General features: G+C 41.9%; 1 protein-coding gene across 9 annotated transcripts in view; it reads right to left on the reverse strand.

Moving 5' to 3' along the window:
• LOC117521482 (supervillin-like) overlaps nt 1–23,376 on the reverse strand; it is a 207,587-nt gene that overhangs the window by 166,409 nt on the left and 17,802 nt on the right. For all 9 annotated transcript variants that reach the window (XM_034182785.1, XM_034182786.1, XM_034182782.1 and 6 more), the window contains exons 2-6: nt 19,332–19,395; nt 15,701–15,789; nt 15,547–15,604; nt 15,318–15,466; nt 12,911–13,739 (exon numbers count right to left, since the gene is read on the reverse strand). In XM_034182785.1, the coding sequence (XP_034038676.1) occupies nt 12,911–13,739; nt 15,318–15,466; nt 15,547–15,604; nt 15,701–15,789; nt 19,332–19,395 (1,189 nt within the window). The remainder of the gene's footprint in view (nt 1–12,910; nt 13,740–15,317; nt 15,467–15,546; nt 15,605–15,700; nt 15,790–19,331; nt 19,396–23,376) is intronic.

The raw sequence follows: 23,376 nt of genomic DNA on the forward strand, positions 1-23,376 counted from the left end.
ACAACTCTGTCAGAGGAATGATGGTGGAACTGTTTCGCCAGCCCATGACACCATAAATAAACATGTGAACTCACCTTCAGTACAGCCCCAGGTGCGTGTCACAGCTCAGGGCAGACACCGGCCAGGCGCTGCAGCCTGTGGTGAAGTCCCTCTCTCCCTGGCTGCGCCATGTTCTGACAACATCGGCTCAAAAATGCCTCATCCAACAGGGCCAAAATACAAGTTCTCTCATTTGCAGGGGTCTGAAATTTTCATCTTAGGCACATGTCCACTGTGAGAGACATAATCTAAAAAAAAAAAAAATCCAGAAATCTCAATGTATGATTTTTTAATAATTTATTTGTATGTTACTGCTGCAAATAAGTATTTGAACACCTGTGAAAATCAATGTTAATATTTGGTACAGTAGCCTTTGTTTGCAATTACAGAGGTCAAACGTTTCCTGTAGTTTTTCACCAGGTTTTCACACACTGCAGCAGGGATTTTGCTCCACTCCTCCACACAGATCTTCTCTAGATCAGCCAGGTTACTGGGCCGTCACTGAGAAACACAGAGTTTGAGCTCCCTCCAAAGATTTTCTATTGGGTTTAGGTCTGGAGACTGGCTAGGCCACTCCAGGACCTTGATATGCTTCTTACGGAGCCACTCCTTGGTTATCCTGGCTGTGTGCTTCGGGTCATTGTCATGTTGGAAGACCCATCCACGACCCATCTTCAATGCTCTGAGGGAAGGAGGTTGTTCCCCAAAATCTCCCAATACATGACCCCGGTCATCCTCTCCTTAATACAGTGCAGTCGTCCTGTCCCATGTGCAGAAAAACACCCCCAAAGTATGATGCTTCCACCCCCATGCTTCACAGTAGGGACGGTGTTTTTGGGATGGTACTCAGCATTCTTCTTTCTCCAAACACGGCGAGTGGAATTAAGACCAAAAAGTTCTATTTTGGTCTCATCTAACCACATAACTTTCTCCCATGACTCCTCTGGATCATCCAAATGGCAAACTTAAGATGGGCCTGGACGTGTGCTGATTTAAGCAGGGGAACATTCCGTGCCATGCATGATGTTAACCCATGATGTCTTAGTGTATTACCCACAGTAACCTTGGAAACAGTGGTGCCAGCTCTCTTCAGGTCATTGACCAGCTCCTCCCGTGCAGTTCTGGGCTGATTCCTCACCTTTCTTAGGATCATTGACACACCACGAGGTGGGATCTTGCAAGGAACCCCAGTCTGAGGGAGATTAATAGTCATGTTTAGCTTCTTCCATTTTCTAATAATTGCTCCAACAGTTGATCTTTTTTCAGCAACCTGCTTGGCAGTTGCCCCGTAGCCCTTTCCAGCCTTGTGGAGATCTACAATTTTGTCTCTGGTGTCTTTGGACAGCTCTTTGGTCTTAGCCATGTTAATAGTTGGAGTCTTACTGATTGTGTGGGGTGGACAGGTGTCTTTATGCAGCTAACGACCTCAAATAGGTGCTTCTAATTTGGAATAATAAGTGGAGTGGAGGTGGACTTTTTAGAGGCGGACTAACAGGTCTTTGAGGGCCAGAATTTCTGCTGATTGGCAGGTGTTCAAATACTTATTTGCAGCAGTTACATACAAATAAATTATTAAAAAATCATACTTTGTGATTTCTGGATTTTTTTTTTTTTTTAGATTACGTCTCTCACAGTGGACATGCACCTAAGATGAAAATTTCAGACCCCTCCATGATTTCTAAGTGGGAGAACGTGCAAAATGGCAGGGTGTTTTCCTCACAGGTGTTGTCCCACAGCGCGCTGATGATCCGACCAGACAGCACGGCGTGCAGCCCCTCCCTGCACTCCATGTGCTTAATACATCACCATTGCCGTGTTATGTTGGTACTGAAATCTGTCATGTGTGAGACACACATGTCCATCCTGGTGGCACAATGTCCTGCTCAGAGGTCAGTGCACGTGAGGGAGAGAGTGGACAAGTGAATCAGTGAGTGAGGCACAGCACTCGGGTGCATCCGTCAGGCAATCTGAGCACTTTATTTATGATTCTGATGCAGTCTGACAGCAGTCTGTGTTTCCTTACTGTTGTCCAACAACGTTTCGGCTGCGGTCGTGCGGGTGTGCACGACTGGATCCGCCCATATTCCACATGGTCATCCAACAGTCCTCCACGGCTGTCCGACTGTCTGTCCCTCCTGACTGCGCCTCGAGGTTTGGGTTTTTTCCCATTCTGGCTGATTCTGCTTGATTCCTGCTCATTGTTGTCATGTGTGATGGGGATCTTCGTCAGAATTTAGAAAAAATAATTTCCTTCAGGATTAGTAAAGTTCATTCTTATTCTTATTTTGCTTTAGTCTTGTTTTAGTGGACACATATCATAAAATGTTGAAAAAATTAATCAACTAAATCACGTCAGTTGAGTTGACTAAAATCTTTGGATATTTAGTGAACAAAAGCTAGACTAAAACTAAATAACAAAACATAACAACATCGACCCCCCAACTAGCCTCCTGTCCTGTGCACCAGCTATTCGCCCTATTGATGTTTCAAATCCTGTAAAACCTCAGAGACGTCGCTGTGCTGTGAGATCTCAGTAACACTGAGATCTGCATTGAGACGCTCTGATCACGCTGCACTTTAACCGCTGCACACAGACAACACCATTAACATCACAACATAAAACTATTTTTATATTGTGCCTAAAACTCTTGTGAATATATTCTCTGGGTTTATAGACGTTGTTATTGTGTTTGTTTTATGTAAACATGTGAGAATCACAGTCTGTCTCTCCGTTATTTTCAGTGGGAGCTGCTGTGAGCTACAATCGCTTCCTGATCATGTCGTTCTGGGGGAAAGTGAAGTTTGCTCTGTAACGTCTTTATTATTGTTCTTTACAACACTGTTTGTCCTCTTTGTTCCAGACTAATATATATAATATGTCTGAAATCCGTTTGCGTTTATTAAATTCCACGCAGATTAAATGTAGCAGACACGGATTATTTGTTATAATTGTTTTAGCAAGTTTTCAGGGTATCATGCAGCAGTCTCTTATTAATGTGATGAAAAGCATAAAAACCTAGAAGCACTCAGAGAGTGCAAACCTCTGCCAAGGCCATAGGGTCACTGACCCTAAAGAGATTCCCTCCTTGGCACAGTGATCTATGCAACAATTCAGTGTTACAACCGAAACTATGATACATACACTTTTCTTTCCTGTATATTTGACATCCCTGACCGTGAAAACATACCACTAGAACTTGGAATCACTTTTATGTCTTTATTAGTTCAAACGTTATTGTATAAAAACGATTTTTCAGTAATGGCAGTTTTCTTCTGGATCTAGCTCCATAACATTTGAAGCTACATCAAACCTGATGATACCTTACTGAATCAGTACAGATTCAGCTACAATTTGGTGTTAGTTGTGCATCTCTAGCTTCATTTGTCACCTCACACTGACACATTTTCTATTTTCCCTATATTTTTGCATATTCTGGATCACCAGATCCGGAATCCGGATCCGATCATCACCAAACTTTGTTGTTTGATAGAACATTTGATTTAACATTTAATTTTTTTTCAAGCCTTTCTGCCTTGTTTTTGTAGAGTTAGAAACTAGAATGTCAAAATTCCCCCTATCCCGCAATGGTGAAGAATCCTTTAAAAAATTCCTGGATCCGGATCGTGATCCGGATCACCACTAAAATTTAATCACTTGTTCCTCTTGTCATTACCAACTACTCCACAAAATTTCATCAAAATCCGTTGAAAACGTTTTGAGTTATCCTGCTGACAAACAGACAGACAAACAAACAAATGCAACCGAAAACATAACCTCCTTGGCGGAGGTAATTACATTTTTGTAGTATAATATTTATTTACAATTGTCATTGTGTTGATTCTCTATATGTTGTTTGACTGCAGCAACTCTCTGGCACGCAAGGGATTATGGGATACATCAACAGAGTGAATGAACTCCCAAATTTCCTCTATATTTGTATTGTCTAGTGTGCAGTGGTGTGTTAGCTTTGACAACTGGTAATCAGCTAACTAAAAAGTTATTTTTCTTAACAGTAAACTGCCAAGAAACGTATCGGAAGCTACAGCTAACTGACAACTTTCAATTTTGTTTCAAACACACTCTCAGCTACTAAGAAGCTGATTTTGAGTTTAAACACCACCAAAGCTTCAAACAGAACCAACAACGATCACAAACCCAAACAGCCAATGAGCAGTGCTTCTGTCTTTGTGCGCTCCGCCCCCTGCTGTAGGAAAGCGTCATTTACCCTGACAGGACACAGTGGTCCAGCGATGAGGCAGAGGTCTTGAAATGGAAAGCAGGTTTGAATTATGGTTTTGCTTTAAAAATAAAATTATTCCAGATAGAATAACGACATTAATGTAAACTCTTAAAATGTACAAAGTGATATACGAGGTCTATTAGAAAAGTATCCGACCTTATTATTTTTTTCAAAAACCATATGGATTTGAATCATGTGTGATTACATCAGACATGCTTGAACCCTCGTGAGCATGCGAGAGTTTTTTCACGCCTGTCGGTTACATCATTCGCCTGTGGGCAGTCTTTGAGTGAGGAGTCGTCCACCCGCTCGTCGATTTTTTTCATTGTTTAGGAATGGCTCAGAGACTGCTGCTTTGTTTGATAAAATTTTTTTCAAAACTGTAAGGCACAACTGAGTGGACACCATTCGATAAATTCAGCTGGTTTTCAGTAAAAATTTTAACGGCTGATGAGAGATTTTAGTCTGTCGCTTTAAGGACGGTCCACGGCGCCTGACGGCGATCTGCGCTTCGAGGCGGCAGCGTCTCCCCGTTTCAAGTTGAAAACTTCCACATTTCAGGCTCTGTTGACCCAGTAAGTCGTCAGAGAACAGAGAACTTTCAGAAGAAGTCGGCATGAGGAGTTTATTCGGACATTCCATTGTTAACGGTCATTTTGTAATGAAAGAACGTGCGGGCAGAGTCGCATGTCGGGCTGGACCCGACCGCGGGGGGTCGCGGCAGGAAAAACACCTCCGTTGGAAATCTTAACGGGCAAGTTGGAACATGCCCAAGCTGTTAAACAATTTCTCAGTCACTCACTTGTTGAAAGCCATCAAAAGCCGCCTGAATTCTACAAATGGTTTTCAACACGGAGGTGTTTTTCCTGTCGCGGCGCACACAGATTTGCCGAGTCGTCACGGAAACGACTCGGCGAATTTGCGCGTACGTCTTTCATTAAAAAAATGTCCTTAAACAGTGGAATGTCCGCATAAATTCCTCATGCCGGCCTCTTCTGAATCTTCTCTGTTCTCTCACGATGTCCTGGGTGAATTAAGCCTTAAATTAGGATGTTTTCAGGTCGAAACAGGCCGACGACGGCGCCTGGAAGCGCTGCAGGACGTCCCGCTCCATGGGAAGTCCTTACACCGACAGAAACACCCCATAATCTCTCATCAGCCGTTAAACTTTTCACAGAAAACCAGCTTAATTTCTCGAATAGTGTCCAATCGAATATTCCTCACAGGTCCAGAAAAAATTTTGATAAAGCAACGCGCGCCGTCTCGAGCAGCGTGTGAAACAAAGGAATTCAGCCGAGAGGGCGGGACCACATCTCACTCAAGGCCTGCCTACAGGGAAATGACGTCACCGACACGCGTGAAAAAACTCACGCATGCGCACGAGGGTTCAAGCATGATTGGTGTAATCACACGTCATTCAATTCCATATAGTTAAAAAAAAAATAAAAGGGTCGGTTTATTATCTAAGAGACCTCGTATAACACATATCTGTTCATTTTGCTGGAGGTTTCTTCCTGTTAAAAGGGAGTTTTTCCTTCCCACTGTCGCCAAGTGCTTGCTCACAGGGGGTCGTTTTGACCGTTGGGGTTTTTCTGTAATTATTGTATGGCTTTTGCCTTACAATACGTATAAAGCGCCTTGGGGCAACTGTTTGTTGTGATTTGGTGCTATATAAATAAAATTGATTTGATTTGATTTGATTTTAAAATAATGCACTAAGTCTGAAGATTTGAACATTAACACACAGATGCCCAGGGGGGATTATGGGTAACTAAGCCTCCACTCATACTGATTGGTTGATTCATTCATTCTATGTAAAAACAAACACAAGTGAATCAATGTAACATGTGTTGGTGTTTACAAATAAATGTGCTTTTTTAAAATGTCATTTTTTTCATTTGTATAAAAAAAAGAAAGAAATTCTCAAGGTCCCGCTAGACAGCGCCTAAGTGCACGTGTGATGACATCACACCTCTATCTGGTTAGGGAATTTGCAAAACATAGTATGATAGGGGAAGTTTCCACCCTTTTCGTCTCTGGGTTCTGCCCTTTTGGCCTCTGATTGGCTAGAAGGTGAGCAGCAGCTGAAGTCTGTTTTGCTGGAGCAGGACAGACAGACAGACAGACAGACTGACTGACTGACTGACTGACTGACTGACTGACTGACTGACTGACTGACTGACAGACAGATTGACTGACTGACTGACTGACAGACTGACTGACAGACTGACTGACTGACAGCTGAGCAGCGAGAAACGTTTAAAAAGTGCTAAATGTTTGAAGCTAAGTGGTAAATATATCTGTAAAATAACTAGAAGGCTGTACTTGGTTATCACTGGTGAATAGTTTATCAAAGTCTGCCCACCAGACCTTAATTTGAATATGTGCACAATCCCAGATTAAATAAGATATAAGTTTATCAGTAGAAACAGATAAACAGTCATTTCTATATTCCAGTTATCACATTTCATGTCAACACATAAATGCAAGTGTCTGGTTTTTTTGTTTCTTTTTGATATTAGAATTTTACAATCTCGTAATAAACTGTTACAAACTGGTTCCATGATACATGTTCAGGTCTCATTTCTCTTATAGACCATTGGTTTCTTCCTGAATGATGCCTTGAAAAAGTTCCTGGTGACCCAGTGGATCTTAGTACCAGTCACCTCCTTATCACTTCACATCATGAACCCATTTAATCCCACATTTTTCTCAGACATGAAAATATGTAAATCATTTGCCATTAGTGCCCCTTTGAAATGATCAATTGTTATTATGTCTTTTTAAGTTTCATGGGAAAGCAGGTGAAAAGGTGTTTTTTATAGTGTTTGGTGGGATCATGTATTATCAGGGTTTTTCACAGGAAACTGACACATTTCTCTGTGTCGTCCTCAGTATTTTAACATATTTCAGCAAGAGATGTTTTGAACAGTTTGTTCTTGATCAGTTCTACATGTTTACTTCAAAATATTAGCTCAGCTCCTCTTAGTTATCTCACTGCTGCAAAATACATAGCAGACAGGAGCAAAAGAAATTATGAATGTTTTTAAATTACTAGCTATTTAAAAAAAATCTTAGTGCTCTAAAAGTTATCAGAACTAAATTTATCAGAAGATAATTGGTCTGATGATGGGTTTAAAACTTGTCTGAAAAGCTAATCCATTAACAAAAACATTCGCTTCGATGATTAAAGGTTATCAGATTAGCTGAACAGTGCCCAGCACTGATAGTGTGTCTGTATCATGGCCCAAGCAGAGGGTCACCCCTTTCAGTCTAGTCTGCTTGAGGTTTCTTCCTCAAATCATCTTCCCACTGTCTCCTGTGTTCTTGCTCTGGGGGTTAGTAAGGTTAGACCTTACTTTTGTGAAGCGCCTTGAGGCAACTTCGTAGTGATTTGGTGCTATATAAATGAAAATAAATTGAAATTTAACAACATTACTCGTATATTATTGACAGCCCTGTTCTCAGGAACTGGAGTTTGCCACTGAAGAATCCAGACGGATTGACTCCTAGACTGTGGGGGGGTTCCCATGATGCACTGTTTCTTTCTCTTTTTGCTCTGTATGCATCACTCTGCATTTAATCATTAGTGATCGATCTCTTTTTCCTGGTTCTTTCCCTCAGCCCCAACCAGTCTCAGCAGAAGACTGCCCCTCCCTGAGCCTGGTTCTGCTGGAGGTTTCTTCCTGTTGAAAGGGAGTTTTTCCTTCCCACTGTGGCCAAGTGCTTGCTCATAGGGGGTCGTTTTGACCGTTGGGGTTTTTCATAATTATTGTATGGCCTTGCCTTGCAGTGTGGAGCGCCTTGGGGCAACTGTTTGTTGTGATTTGGCGCTATATAAGAAAAAAGTTGATTGATTGATTGATAGTTCTTATACTTTCTGTAAACAAAGCACAGTCCATTAAACACAAGCTCCTGGAACCCAGTAGAACCAGTCACACTTTGGAAAACAAACATTTCTCTAATGATCACTGAGGTTTGTGAGTTTCACTCAAAGATAGAGCTCAGAGTTCAGCTGGAGAACCTTCAGACCACCAGTGGAGCGTGTTTAGTCCACCATCTGGTCCAAGAACACACCCAGACAAAACCACTTCTGTTGTTGATGATCCATTTCTGTCTTCAGTCGGTAAGACTTTTCAATCACGCAACATCTCAAGAAATGTGAGACGTGTGCAGTAACACCGGCAGAGTTAATGACACAGAGTCAAATATCATCTCAAAGCTGTGAACAGGAACTGAGGCACCGCGTCTGTGACCCTCGGGGTCGAGGCCCGGAGCTGACTCATGTCATGTTCACTGACACCACTCGTCTGCTGGTGAACCCGAGTCCACACAGACGCTTCAACATGACTCTGATTATAGAAAGAAAAAAACCAGCTTGTTTCACAAAGTCCTCTGTGTGTTTACGGAACGCTGTCCGGCTCGTGTGACTGATGTTACATAAAGTAGGTCAGCTGCTCCGGGTTCCTGGAACTGAGCTGTTTGGATCTCGCTGCAGGGTCTTTGAAGGTCAAGTTATTCTTAAGGAGCACGATGACCTTCCATAGCAGCTAATGTTTGCACTAGCATTCATCTGTTTGTCTTTTAACAGGATAACTTTCAAGGAAATGAACAGATTTCAATGAAATTGGATGAGTGGAGAGATAATGTTCAGGAGAATAAGTGATTCAATTTTTGAGGTGATCCAGAATATTTTGGAACTGAGATCCAAAAGAATGTTTGACACATACAAAAGATTATATCAAAATGTTGTGAGTGGATCCTGATGGAATTCATTGAACAGATGGATATTGTCCTGGAAAACAAGGGATTTTATTTTGAATGTTATTCAGAACATATTTTGGATCCAGATGAAGCGTTAAGTAATATCTGTGCGCTCTGTGAGTCCACCTTCTTTTCCCAGACACTTCCTCCAACACCACGGGTGGATTGTCTTTGTTTGTATTCAAATCCACCTTCACCTGTCAAATGTGTAAAAAAATAACCTGGACTAAGTTTCCTTTGGAATTGATTGTCTCACAAAATACGAAGAGAGTCTTTGAAGCTGGTCAAAGAGTTTCTACAACCCCAATTCCAATGAAGTTGGGACATTGTATAAAATGTAAATAAAAACAGAATATAATGATTTTCAAATCCTCTTCAACCTATATTCAATTGAATCCACCACAAAGACAAGATAATAAACGTTATTGTTTTTGTGCAAATATTTGCTCATTTTGAAATGGATGCCTGCAGCACGTTTCTAAAAAGCTGGGACAGTGGTATGTTTCCCACTGTGTTACATCACCTTTCCTTCTAACAACACTCAATAAGCGTTTGGGAACTGAGGACCAGTGTTGTGGAAAGTAACTTTGACAAGTTACTTTTTTAGTTACTTTTTTAGTTGCTTTATACAGGTGCTTTATGCAGTTACTTCATTAGCAACTTTATGCAATTACTTTATTAGAATCTGCAGAAAACGTGCAACTAATAAGTAATGTAACTAATAAGGTAACGGGTAATCTAACTTGGTTACTCGTAAAATTGAGCAATCAGAAAAGTAACTAATCAGCAAAGTAACTAATAGTTACTTTTCTGAGTACTAAATCTTAAAAATAACCAAATTAGATTATGAGTAACTTTATTAATTACATTCAGCAGCTGCCGACAAGGTGTCCGCAGCTGCTAATGAAGTAAATGTAAGAAGTAACTGTAAAATATAACTGTATAGACTAACTAATGAAGTAACTTTCCAAAGTTACTTTCCCCAACACTGCTGAGGACACTAATTGTTGAAGCTTTGTAGGTGGAATTCTTTCCCATTCTTGCTTGATGTACGACTTCAGTTGTTCAACAGTCCGGGGTCTCCGTTGTCGTATTTTGTGCTTCATAATGCGTCACACATTTTCAATGGGCGACAGGTCTGGACTGCAGGCAGGCCAATCTAGTACCAGCACTCTTTTACTATGAAGCCACGCTGCTGGAACACGTGCAGAATGTGGCTTGGCATTGTCTTGCTCAAATAAGCAGGGACGTCCCTGAAAAAGACGTTGCTTGGATGGCAGCATGTGCTGCTCCAAAACCTGGATGTACCTTTCAGCATTGATGGTGCCATCACAGATGTGTAAGTTGTCCATGCCATGGGCACTAACACACCCCCATACCATCACAGATGCTGGCTTTTGAACTTTGCGCTGGTAACAATCTGGACGGTCTTTTCCCTCTTTTGTCCAGAGGACACGACATCCATGATTTCCAGAAACAATTTTAAATGTGGACTCATCAGACCACAGCACACTTTTCCACTTTGCGTCTGTCCATTTCAAATGAGCTCGGGTCCAGAGAAGGCGGTGGTGTTTCTGGATGTTGTTTATGTTTGGCTTTTGCTTTGCATGGTAGAGTTTTAACTTGCACTTGTAGATGTAGTGACGAACTGTGTTAACTGACAATGGTTTTCTGAAGTGTTCCTGAGTCCACGCGGTAAGATCCTTTACACAATGATGTTGGTTTTTAATGCGGTGTCGCCTGAGGGATCAAAGGTCACGGGCATTCAATGTTGGTTTTTGGCCTTGTTGCTTACGTGTAGAAGTTCTCCAGATTGTCTGAATCTTCTGATTATATTATGGACTGTAGATGATGCAATTGAATGTTGAGAAACATTGTTCTTAAACTGTTGGACTATTTTTTTCATGTAGTTGTTCACAAAGTGGTGATCCTCGCCCCGTCTTTGCTTAGGAATGGCTGAGCCTTTTGGGGATGCTCCTTTTATACCCAATCATGACACTCACCTGTTTCCAGTTAACCTGTTCACCTGTAGAATGTTCCAAACAGGTGTTCTTTGAGCATTCATTAACTTTCCCAGTCTTTTGTTGCCACTGTCCCAACTTTTTTGAAACGTGTTGCAGGCATCCATTTCAAACTGAGCAAATATTTGCACAAAAACAATAAAGTTTATCAGTTTGAACATTAAATATCTTGTCTTTGTGGTGTATTCAATTGAATATAGGTTGAAGAGGATTTGCAAATCATTATATTCTGTTTTTATTTACATTTTACACAACATTCCAACTTCATTGGAATTGGTGTATCTGACACTGTCTCTAACAAGCGTCTCTATTTTCTAGAGGACTTTTGTGACACAGCTCGTATCTGTAGTATTTGTAGTATTTGTAGTAGTCAGTCTGAGCCTGACTGGTTGTCTTCGGGTGAGACTGCGGCTCCTCTCAGCCAACGCTCGGTACCATTTACAAACTAGGATATATTTCTATGATCTTTGTGCATTTGTTGCTCCATCTACATTTTCACTGAACAGCAGAAGTTAAAAAGGACCGTTGGGCCTCTGAAGCTGTGTGTGGTGTCTGCCCGCCCTGTACTTTATGACATCACCCCCTTGGTGATTGTATGTCAATAAGAAAAAAATCCTCCATTGTTTCATACTTCTCTCAAAATAAGAAATAATTCTGTGCTTGTTTTGTTTCTGTCAAGTTTAACATTTATTCATTTTGACTCAAGAATCCAAGTCAACAGCTGGTCCCAAGATGTCTTATAGTAACTCACTTTTGAAAACCACAGAAGCAAACATCAGAAATAATTTGTGCCTTATTAGCTCACATTGTATGTTTTTCTCTACCAAGGTATAAATTACTCCACTTTTAAACTGAATTAGGTTGTGGTTCAGTGTAAGATAATATCAGATATTACTCAAGTTAATATGTAATCAGGGTTTTTCATTTTCATTATAATGGATCTCCATGTGAGCTTGGCTAGTTAGCATGTAGCTTAGTCAAGAACAAACCGTGTCCTGCTGATGTATAATCATGTGGTCAAGTTACCCAGTTACTGAGGTTACGTAATATAAACAGATATTAACTATAAACACAACACTTGTTTTTGCTCCCATTTTTCATGAACTCAAAGATCTACAACATTTTCTATGAACACAAAAGACCTATTTCTCCCAAATATTGTGCACAAATCTGTCTCAGTCTGTGTTAGTGAGCACTTCTCCTTTGCTGAGATCATCCATCCCACCTCACAGGTGTGACATATCAAGATGTTGATTAGACAGCATGATTATTGCACAGGTGTGCCTCTGGCTGGCCACAATAAAAGGCCACTCTGAAATGTGCAGTCTTGCTTTAATTGGGGGGGGGGGGGGCTGACCAACTTTGCATGAAGTTGGTCAGCAGCCAGACGCCATCACATGTGATCATTTGCCCACTCAAGTTGGTTACAACAACAAAGTGCAGTCAGGTCAAGCAGCAGATCAGCTTCCCTAAGACGGTTTCTGACAGCTCATGAAAAATGGGAGCAAAAACAAAAGTGTTGTGGTGATGTGAGTTAGGTGACGGTGACGATCAACTCCACACTGATGTGATTCGTGTGATGTTGAGTTTGTCACGTGTCTGAGCAGAATCTCCAGTTGGCTGCCTGAACTCACTGTGGTCTGCTCATACATTTGACCATTTTTCATGACTTTTCGTAACGTGCGAAAAGCCTTTGGCCGTCATAAGACAGGCGGCTTTTATTTTTGTGTTTATATCTGGATGTTTGCCTCTTGGTGAACAGCTTCATCGTGCACCTTTCCTTTCTTTACAAAGAAGTTCTTGATAAATAAATATGGTTTTGGTGTGTTTTGCGAGCACTCTCACCCCTGCCTGTTGAGGATGCTGTGGGCCTGCTGCTCAATGAATAAATCTCCAGGCGAGATGCCATAGCGAGTGGAGGGAAGAGAGGTCCGATGGGTACTGCGAGGGGAACCGGGCACCACTGCAAGGTTGCAGTCCCTGGTGGAGGTGGGGCTTGGCTCCTGCTGGTTGGCCTCCTTTTGGTGTGGTTCCCATTGTAGTTGGGATGGCGGGAGCTCTTGGGTTCTGGTTCTAGAATTGACAGAGCGCTCATGAGCCCACCCGCGCCTGTGGTTCTCCATGTTCATCGTCCTTTCTTGTTCTGAGAATCTGTTGGGTCTTTCTTGCATCTGGGGAGGAACTTGAGTTACATGAGCAGGACTAGTGGTAGAAACATGGGCAGCGTCTGGTTGAGTCCTCATGGACACCCTGCCTACTCCGGAGCGGTATGGAACTCTGTGCTCCCGTCCAGATTCTTCTAGACCCAGTCGGTCCGTCGTATGTCGCCTAGTGGGAATTTGTTTATCGGGGGCATCTGGGTCACGACGGTAACGGTAACGTGGTGTGTAGTCAGTGTCAGCTTCCTGGTCCAGGAGAATCCCGTAACGCTCGGACAGTTGGCGGCGGCGCTCTGCTTTATAACGTGCGATACGTTCAGCCTTGGAACTGAGGCTAGTGGGTTCTGCAGGACTAGATGTGACCGTGGAGGAGGTTGATATGGTCACTGGATCGATGTAGACCAGCACAGGTTCTGTACGACCACTGACGACACCTCCTCTGTCCTTGGATGACCTGTCTGGAGATGATACCTGCTTCTGGGTTGCCCCCATCTCCTCTCGACTGCAGCTCCTCACTGTAAAAATAATTTAATAAATTAGTAATATTATGCCTAATTATCGATTTTGTGCCTCAGTAACTTGTATGTGTAAACAAAACAACAATATTTGTTTTCATCTGCTTCTTGACCTTCTGTGCAGAAGGTGTACCCCAAGGAACTGGTTATGGTGCATGTTCTGGGGACTTGCGCCGACTGTAAAGCCACAACAGAACCATCACAGAACCTTGTCAGACCCGGAACAAAACCCAGAAATTACAGCCGATGTTATATTTTCAGCATAATGCCTACAGGTGCAGTAGACAGTTTTGACTATTTGCTGTTCTATACTGACTTTCTGACATTTCATTAAATTGCCTGAAGTCAGATTTTCTGCACGACAGACAGACAGACCCCTCAGAAATTCCCACATAGGCACTAAAACAATTTAGTGTGCGCAGCCTTTGCTCTACTTTTCACTGTAAGTCACACTCTAAAATTCTTCATATTTGATAACTCAACAGTGCTCAAGATGCTGTTCTGAATCACAGCCAGATACTGAATATTTATGATGTCGGGAATCACGGCTATGTGAATAATTCAATACTTTTGGGGCACAGTGATGGTTAGGGTTAGCAAATTTTAAAAGTGAAGGCCTTTTTAATTTCTTTTTTAACAATTTACATTAAGTTACAAAATTAATCTTCTTCAGCACGATCATAATTATGTTCCTTCATATAGTGCAGCAGATAACTGAAACAATCATGCAAATGGTGATACAAGCACCAAAGTTGGCACAAATACTCCTTAGACATTACTCTTTTGAAAAAACCGACTGGCCACTTGAATTTTCAATAGGCAGCCAGGTAGGGGTCAATTGAAGATTTACGCAGGGGTCAAAAATAAAAATGCTCAAATCATCTTGAAAGCTATACCACATTATTTGTCTGATTGTAAAGATTCCAAAAAGGTATAGTTTGGACTATCTGTGACTGAATGTTCTGGAGTTATGGGGTAAAAACAGCAAAAATGGTGACAAAGGTCAATTTCAGTTTGTACAGGGGTCAAAAGTTAAAGTTCCTCCAATGTAAAAAGTGATGCGAATTATTGGTTGAGCTAATAGGATTAATAAATGGATTAGTTTTTATTGTGTTGAATGTTTGGTCTCCAAAGTAAAGGTCAAACAAGGTCAACGTCCATTGGATTCTATGACATGTGACATATGTTACCCTGTAACATGATGACTAAGCATGCTACATGGTCCAAACTATTCCTTTTTAAAACCCTGTTAACTAATAATTTGCATCATTTTTTTCACCAATACATGGTGATATACATCATTACTGCGATGTGAGGTTCTGGTCATATTGCCCGGCCCTGCTGCCAATAGAAACAAAATTCACCTTGACTGGAAAATTATTGGATTTCAGTGACAAGATGCCATGTGACTTTTTCTGGTGATGTCACAAAATGAGAGAAATAAATAAATCACAGAAATAAAGGTACCTGACAGTAACTAGAGTTCAGCAAGAGGTAAATGTTGTCAACACCTTTAAAAAGATTCTTCAAGATGGGGGAACATCACAAAAAATGGCTGACTTTTTGCACGATTCTCACCCATCACACACGGCTCGCAGGAGTCCGAGGCTCTGGTGTAACGTGGCGGATCCTCCTCCAGCATCCTGTTGGCGACCAAACCGCTGGGCATCAGCGCCGGTGGAACATCACCTTCAATACCCTCCAGTCGCCGTGTGATTCTCTCCTTCCTGATGGGCGGCACACAGTCAGACTTTACCCCAACAAGGGTTTGTGAACACTAAAGGGCAAATTATTAATCACATTATACCTGTTCATTCCCAAATCCTTCGTCTCAGGCTCCTCAAAGTATTTCTTCAACTCAGAAACTGTACATTTAAACACAGTATATGTTTTAAGTTTGCAGAATTTTGAAAAATAACTGATAAAATTTTCATTATTCTTTCTTGAGAAGAAAAGCAAACCTTTGGGAAGAGCAGCCAGAAGTCTGGCATCGATATCAGATGTACTCTTGACCAATGCAGCCCCGTCCCCCAAAGAGTCGCTCTGGAAACTAAACACAAAGGCACAAACATGAACTTCGTAAAATTCAGAAATACTGAAGAAATACTTCATGAAATGAATGTTCAGGTTTTGTCAGCTAAAAGCTCCGTTCAGCTACAGCCTCTTCCACAATTTCCACAAGAGTCCTGATCCTGTTCTAAATCACAGATATTTATCATCTCTTCCTGTCAGAAACAGCAGCTCTTATAAGACCACATACCAGAGTGTTGATTATTATTCACGGTACTTTTTATCTGTTCTACAGTCTGGGGTATTTCCACAGCCTCTTTTCACATAACAGCAAGATAATAGCAGCACACAGTCATTTCAGTGAGATACCAACTGAAAATTTGTTGTTTTTTTGTGTATTTGGTCACAAATTCGCATCTCCAGTGACTCTCCAACAGTCACAGCGCAGTGGGCTGATGATGATGTATTATCAGCGTTCTACATTTTCATTTCAACTATTTTTTTGTTTCACAGTATATATTGCAGATAATTTATATGTTATGTATGTTATGTATCTGTGCAAAAGAATACAGCAACACGGTGGATTAGTGGTTAACTTAGCACTGTTGTCTGGCAGCAACAGTGTCCTGGGATTGATTCCCACCCGTGGCCTTTCTGTGTGGAGTTTTCATGTTCTCCCAGTATTTGTATCAGTTCCCTCCGCGTGCTCTGGCTTCCTCCCACATCCAAAGGCATGCAGGTTAGGTGGACTGGAAACTTTAAACTTATCTCCAGATTCTGTAAAATGAGGGACACGACCTGAGTCCGATGCAGGCTACTTCCCCAGCCGAGGGTGTTACCCATTTTACAGCTGGGTGGACTGAGACAAAGTAGGTAAAGTGGATAAACAGGGAGCATAAGCAGAATTCAAACCCAGGTCCACATATTGGCACGCCCGCTCATCTACCCGCTCAACTTTTAAGAAAACAAATTATTTCATAAAGACCCTAAAATACACTAAAAAAAAAACATGGGTGTTGTTGATTTTTATGTTACATGAACGTAAGTCTAACATGTAGCTTCCACAATATAAAATCAAGTTCTATGAGTGAGCGCATTCAATTCAAGTAGTTTTAACATAACATGCAGCAACTTAAAATTTAGGGTCCTGTCCCACTGGCGTTTAGGAGGATTTGCGTATGGACTGCGCACAAAATTGGCCGATATTCGCCAAACATCCACAATATCCGTGTAACATGCCTGTATGAGTCGGCCGTCATCTGAACACGCCCGTGATCATCCGCAGAGGCACGCGTGTCTGCAGCCAGGATTTTTGAGCTGTTCAAAAATCTTGATGCGAATAACATCCGTCTTACATACTCCATACATACTCAATTCATACACAATACATACTCACTCTATGCTCTGTATATCCGCAACTGACGGGGATTTGCAGCTTGGCAGCGGACTGGGACAGTGTGTAAAACAGATATATATCGTGCCCATCATGTCCACATCACAAACTAAAATAAGTTGTAGCAAATGCATACAAACTGGCCACGAATAAAGCGTTTTTATTACATCTGCTTTGCAGCTGATTTGCGGACAATCTGTGAATGCATAACAAACACGTCACGTAAACCCAAAGTACTATATGTGACAGAAAGCGACATACCTGCCAGTCAGTGCCGGTCCGGCTGTGTAGATTCACAAAGACATAGCTGCTGCAATCCAGGACTTTTATTTAACACCAACAAAAGGAAGAGTTGCTGTTTAGCCACAACTCACTCAAAAAATAAAAAGAAAAACACCATCTCACATAATGAGCGGCTTCCCCCCTCCCGCTCCCCAAACTCATGAACAGTTAACCCTCACATGACAAAATGAACATTGACTCTGTGATCAACTTGTGCAAGTCCAGCAAATGCTCCAGAGCCTGTATTGTTGGTGTGAATAGTGATGCTGATGGCCCGAGTGCGCTTATTTTATGGCCGCAATGCAGATGCCGTGCATGCGCAACACGTGCGCGATGCATTCATAATACACCCATAATACTGCCGTGATAATCTCAATGTGTCGGATCAGTTTCCTCACTACATGCGTTATATAACCGTGATTGTTCATCATATATTTGCTATATATTATTAATATATCCGTAATTCATACTGGGACATTTGTCATTTTTGGCCATTTTTGGTGCAGACGACAACGAACGCCCGCAATTTGTGTACTCAATTCATGCGCAATTAATCCTCTCCCCAGTGGGACAGGGCCCTTAACTTGCTCAGTGAACATAATAAAACTTTGGAAAGTATTTCCACCCAAGTAAAATGTGTTAACGTAGCCAGAATCTATTTTGCTGAGTGACCGAAATGTAAATTTGTTGGGTCAACATGATGAATTTGCATTACCTTTACTTAATTACCACGGGTCCGGCCAACTAGACTCATCAGGGTAAATGTAACAAAAAAAAAAAAAACAGTACGTCCGTTTGGCTGCTCATTTGTTTGCGCTCGGGGTCACCACAGCAAATCCAAGGTGGATCTGCATAAATTGTGCTGATCCAACACAGCAAAGTTTAGTTGACATCTAACTGTACTATTTTAAAAGCAGTTGTAACTGCTTACAGGGCAGGGGTGGTGGCCAAGTGGTTTCAGTACAAAAGGTTTCTGGTTCATACCCCACTGTTGCCGCATTTCTACATGTAATGTGGAGTTGTGTCCAGAAGGGCATCTGCTGTAAAACCTGTGCCAATTCAACATGTAGATTTGCTGTGATGACCCCGAGCACAAACAAAGGAGAAGCTGAAGGGACTTACTTTTATTTTTGTTAAATTTACCCTTACAAATCTAGTTGGCCTCAATCATGGTAATTGAGTAACAGTAACACAAATTCATCATGTTAACCCAACAAATTTACCTTTAGGTCTACATTTACCTTTTCATATCTAGATGGCCTGAACCATGGTAATTAGGTAACAGTAACGCAAATTCATCAAGCTGACCAAACAAATTTACTCATAGGTCACTGAGCAAAATTGTTTCTGGCTATGTTAATGCATTTTACTTGGGTGGAAATATTTTACATAGGTTTTTTTTTTATGTCCACTGACCAAGTTTTTTTTTTTTTTTTTTTAGTGTAGGATTTCTTATGAAAGTATCACCTGTGTTGATATCAAATTTCTTGTGGTTTTGGTATCTTGCTGAATTGATCCTGTAATAAATATGAGGATGTGTATATTATTGGAAAATACATTTTCATTAGTTTTATATTTTTCCAAACTGTGTCTCTAACAGTCAACAGAAGAAATGCTGCAATCTGAAGCTAAAAGAGTCTCAGTGCAAAAAAAAAAAAACTAAAAACAAAAAACAAAAAAAATACAGTTTACAGCCCAATGATTTGGAAAAAAAATGTCTTATCCTCCTTATCCTATATATATATATATATATATATATATATATATATATGTCCAGGTTGTCAAGAGGTTAAGCTGCACACTGAAGTCTACAACCCACCATTACATTCAGACTTGTTCCTGACAGTTTAAAATGATTATCAATCAATCAGTTCTGTATTAAAAACCTGAAGGGTGGATTTCATCACCTTAAGGCATCTGTGGGAAATGATACAGAACCGCAAAGTTTGGATGGAGCTTTAGATCCAAAGCCTGAAAATAAAGACAAACCAGAGTTTAAAAAACTTTAACAGCAATCAAAGAAACAAATAAAGACTCAACTTTTTAACTGGTCTGTTCACCGACGTGCAGCGTGTGTCACCGTCACACAGTCACTCTGATTAAAGATTAACATTTATAAGGCAGGTCAGTGAGCTGGTGCCATCCTGGGTCCTGGATGACAAGCACCCAGGCAGACAACTGGTCCATCTACACCGCTCTGCTGTAGCCAGGTGAGGTGTGGGCGTGTCCTTGGGCAGGTGATGTGCCTCATCTATTCTGAAAATAGCAGTATGTAGCTCATCGATATTCCACTTTATGGATGAAACAAAATAATAATAACAATAATAAAAGAAGGCTCTAATATTTATTTCTTCATGTTATTTCATTCATTCATTTCCTACTCACACAAGCATTTTTCATGAACAAAAAGGAACAGAAAGAAGATAAATCTTGTATTCTCTGCTCCTTACAGCTAAAATGTTGCTATAAGGAGCAATTTTGCTATTTAGAATTCATGTGATTGTGTTGATCTTCAAAATTATCTCAACAAAAATATTCAACTGGACTAAAAATTCACTGTTAAACACACATCCAGATGACAAATGAGGTCATTAAAGAAATATGTTCCATAAAGCTTCAGGAGAAAAGGACACGGCCGGGTGTCATTATAGATGATAAACTCAGGTGGCCAAGTGGTTAGTGCTAGGGATGTCCCGATCAGAATTTTTTGGCCCGATCCGAGTCCGAGTCATCTGATACCGAGTCCCGATCCGATACTTTAAAAAACTGAATGAACAATGAACAAATGCTAAATACGGTATATAATAATTTCATTTTAATCACCTTATTTTATTATTTATCACTTAAACAGTGCACTTCTCCTTGAGGTAGCTTGAACAATCAAGTAATAATCTACCAGACTTTAAAAAATTTAAAAATTTCCATGTAATTTTATTTGTCTAAAAATAAATGTCTGAGGTTCCTTATGTTAAACAAGAAATTATCTAATCTGAAATAACAGGTGTTTTTAATTTGCAGATGAAAGGTTTCTAAAGAACCATTTATTGATTATCTATTTTAATTACAAGTGTTCTAAACTTTTTTAAACAGTAATCAGAAATTTTGAGGTAACAAACAACAACAACAAAAAACATTTCCAAGGATTTTTCTTCAGAAAACTGCTCTGTAAATGAGCAGTCCTGTGACACGTTTCTGTTTTGTACAGATCAGTGGTTTCTGCACCGATCTGTTTTGTACAGATCAGTGGTTTCTGTCACTGGTCTTATGTTTTGGCCCGACGATTCATTCCTATTGGACAGCGCGAAGCTACGTCACAGTTCAGAGCGTTGAAAGTTGGATTGGGTTGAACTTGTTGTTTTTCTTTTGTTCAATTAAAAAAAAAAAAACACTGGGTTGAACTTTGACCGCGTCAGCCTGCCGACAAGCGGCAATGCGCGTTCCCGTCAGAAGCGTCGCTTTAGCTCGGCTTTTGACGTGACTTTCTGCCGCCTCTAAAAAGCAACGCGTCTCATTGAAAATAATGCTTTTTAGATCGATTCTTGATGCCTCTGACGCTTCCGACGCATGAAAGGACCATTAATCTGCAATAATGAGCTTGAAATAGCGCTGATCAAAATAATGAGGATAAAATCTATAGCGGATTCCTGATCAGGATGCAACGTCCGATTTCAATCAAGTCTGAAACCATGTGATCGGGCCCAATTTCCAATCATGTGATCGGATCGGGACATCCCTAGTTAATGCGCTTGGTTTCAGTGCAGGAGGTACCAGGTTTAAACCCCACCCCTGCCACATTTCTCCATGTAATGTGGAGTTGCGTCAGGAAGGGCATCCGGTGTAAAACTTGTGCCAATTCAAGATGCAGATCCACCTCGAGTCTGCTGTGGTGACGACAAGTGAAAGCCGAAGGGTCTTACTAAACTCAGTTCTGAACAAGGTAATCAATAGTTGGATCTATACGGACATTTGATGATATGGACAACACAAGGTTCTGAGCTACTGCAGAATATAAACCTCATTTAGCACTTGTCAATTAATTTGAGCGCTAAATCTAAAAAAAAAAAAAAACATTCTGCAGGAAAATGTACAGTGTAGGACACCAAAAGAAGTTCTAGCAATTAAGGACTTTTCATGTCCAGAATGTTTAAGAAAGTTTGAGTTGCCAATGCTGGCTTACAGGAGACTCGAGATGGACTTGATAGAACTCCAGAACATCCTCAGTGGGAATTATGACCCAGAGGATTCATCAGTTATTAATTCATCTCATAGCAACATAACCCGTAGACATCGACGGGAATTAGAATGCATTAGACCAAACATAACATTAACAAATCATGTGGCCTTCACAACATATTCTGCAGCAATCTGGAACAAACTTCCAGGAGATGTGATATAAGCACTGACTCTCATCAGCTTCAAGGATCAACTGGAGAAATTGTGGAGGACGTCACCATTATTATAGAACTTTGATAAGCAGCAGACACAACAAGCTCCCAGTCAAGCTTAAGGCCTGAACACGTGGATCCTCAATAAGGAGGAAAGGAACAAAGAGCCAATAGCAGCGGGCTCGAGCTGAGCCTGCAGCCACGAATCACTGTCGGGTGCAGATGTGGGTTGAATCCCACAAAGTAACCCTTCGTTTGACACAATATCATTCCAGCAGTACCCAAGGGTCCTCCAAAGAGACCTTGCACCAAAAACATCCAGCATCACCATCTGTCACTGGTTAGCGTTAAGGCCTCAGGCCTTACTCATACAGTGCCCCCTGCAGGACCCTGGGCTTGTGGGGCCCAGGGTCCCGTGGCCTGTTGGCGGGGGATGGCTGCTGGGGGGTAGGGGAGCCATGGTCTCCGTGGGGTGGGGTGTTGCCTTGCTCTCGCTTTGGCGGTCTCCCGATCTTGGGGTTTGGTGTTTGGGGTCTGGGGTGGGGGGGGTGGATTGGGGGCTGGGGGAGAGTTTGGGGGGGTCCTGCTGGCTGCTCTAGGGGAGTCTTGGGTGTTGGGGGAGTCTCGTGTGCTTCCTGGCCTGGGGGATTGGGTCTTGGCTCTTGTCTGGGGGCCGGGCTCCGGCAACATATGGCTCAGTGATCCCTGCCCACACTTTGGGTTCGGCTCCTTTGCCCTCCGTCCCCACCGCTCGCTCCTTCCTTTGGGGGCCATGGTCCAGGTGGTGTGGTTCTGGGGCCCCCCTTTTGTGGGCCCATACCAGCGCCCTGTGTGCTTCCTTTGGGTTGGGGCTGCTTCCTGTGCCTTGTGGGGGGGGGGGTTCCAGCCCCACCGGACCGTTCCCCTGGTGGTTCTTCAGACTGCCCCGGTGGCTCTGGTGGCTGCCCTTCCTGGACCCTGTGCCCTTCCGCTGCCCTTTTTCTCCTGGTTTCTCCTGGGGCCCTGCGTCCTGGACCTATTTCCATTGTTGCGTGTCGTCGGCCGTATGGCTCCTGACTGCCGGAGTGGTCCACATTATGTTTTAAGGTTCTGTACTTTTGTCATGGCCCAACACACCAGCCACTGTAGTGATCAGATATGAAGCTTTGATCTGGGTCTCTGTGTGTGGATGGTTGTGTGTTTTTGGCCATCACCACAATTCAGTTTTGGGTGCTCTCAAGGGGATCAAGACTCTGGTGTCTTAGATTAGGGTATGGATGCTCACTAATTAGACAACAGACTGTTGCTGTCATTGCTTGTTTATGTGTGGTTGTTTGTCTTGGTATGTTGTATGGTTGGGGCCCTGTCTCCTCGCTGTCTCACTTTCCATCATGTCACAGTTATTGTCTTCACCACTTGTCTTTTGTTTTTGTCTGTCTTCATGTTGTTTTGGTGGTCGGCCCTTCCTGATAGAAGTTCTACTTGATAGGCTGGAAAATCATTTTGGGATTACTGGGAGTACCCTTGCATGGCTGATGTCATACTTGACCAGTCTTTCTCACTGTGTTTTGTACAGTAACACTACCTC

The sequence above is a fragment of the Thalassophryne amazonica genome, chromosome 12, assembly GCF_902500255.1.
Source record: "Thalassophryne amazonica chromosome 12, fThaAma1.1, whole genome shotgun sequence".
Lineage (NCBI taxonomy): Eukaryota > Metazoa > Chordata > Actinopteri > Batrachoidiformes > Batrachoididae > Thalassophryne > Thalassophryne amazonica.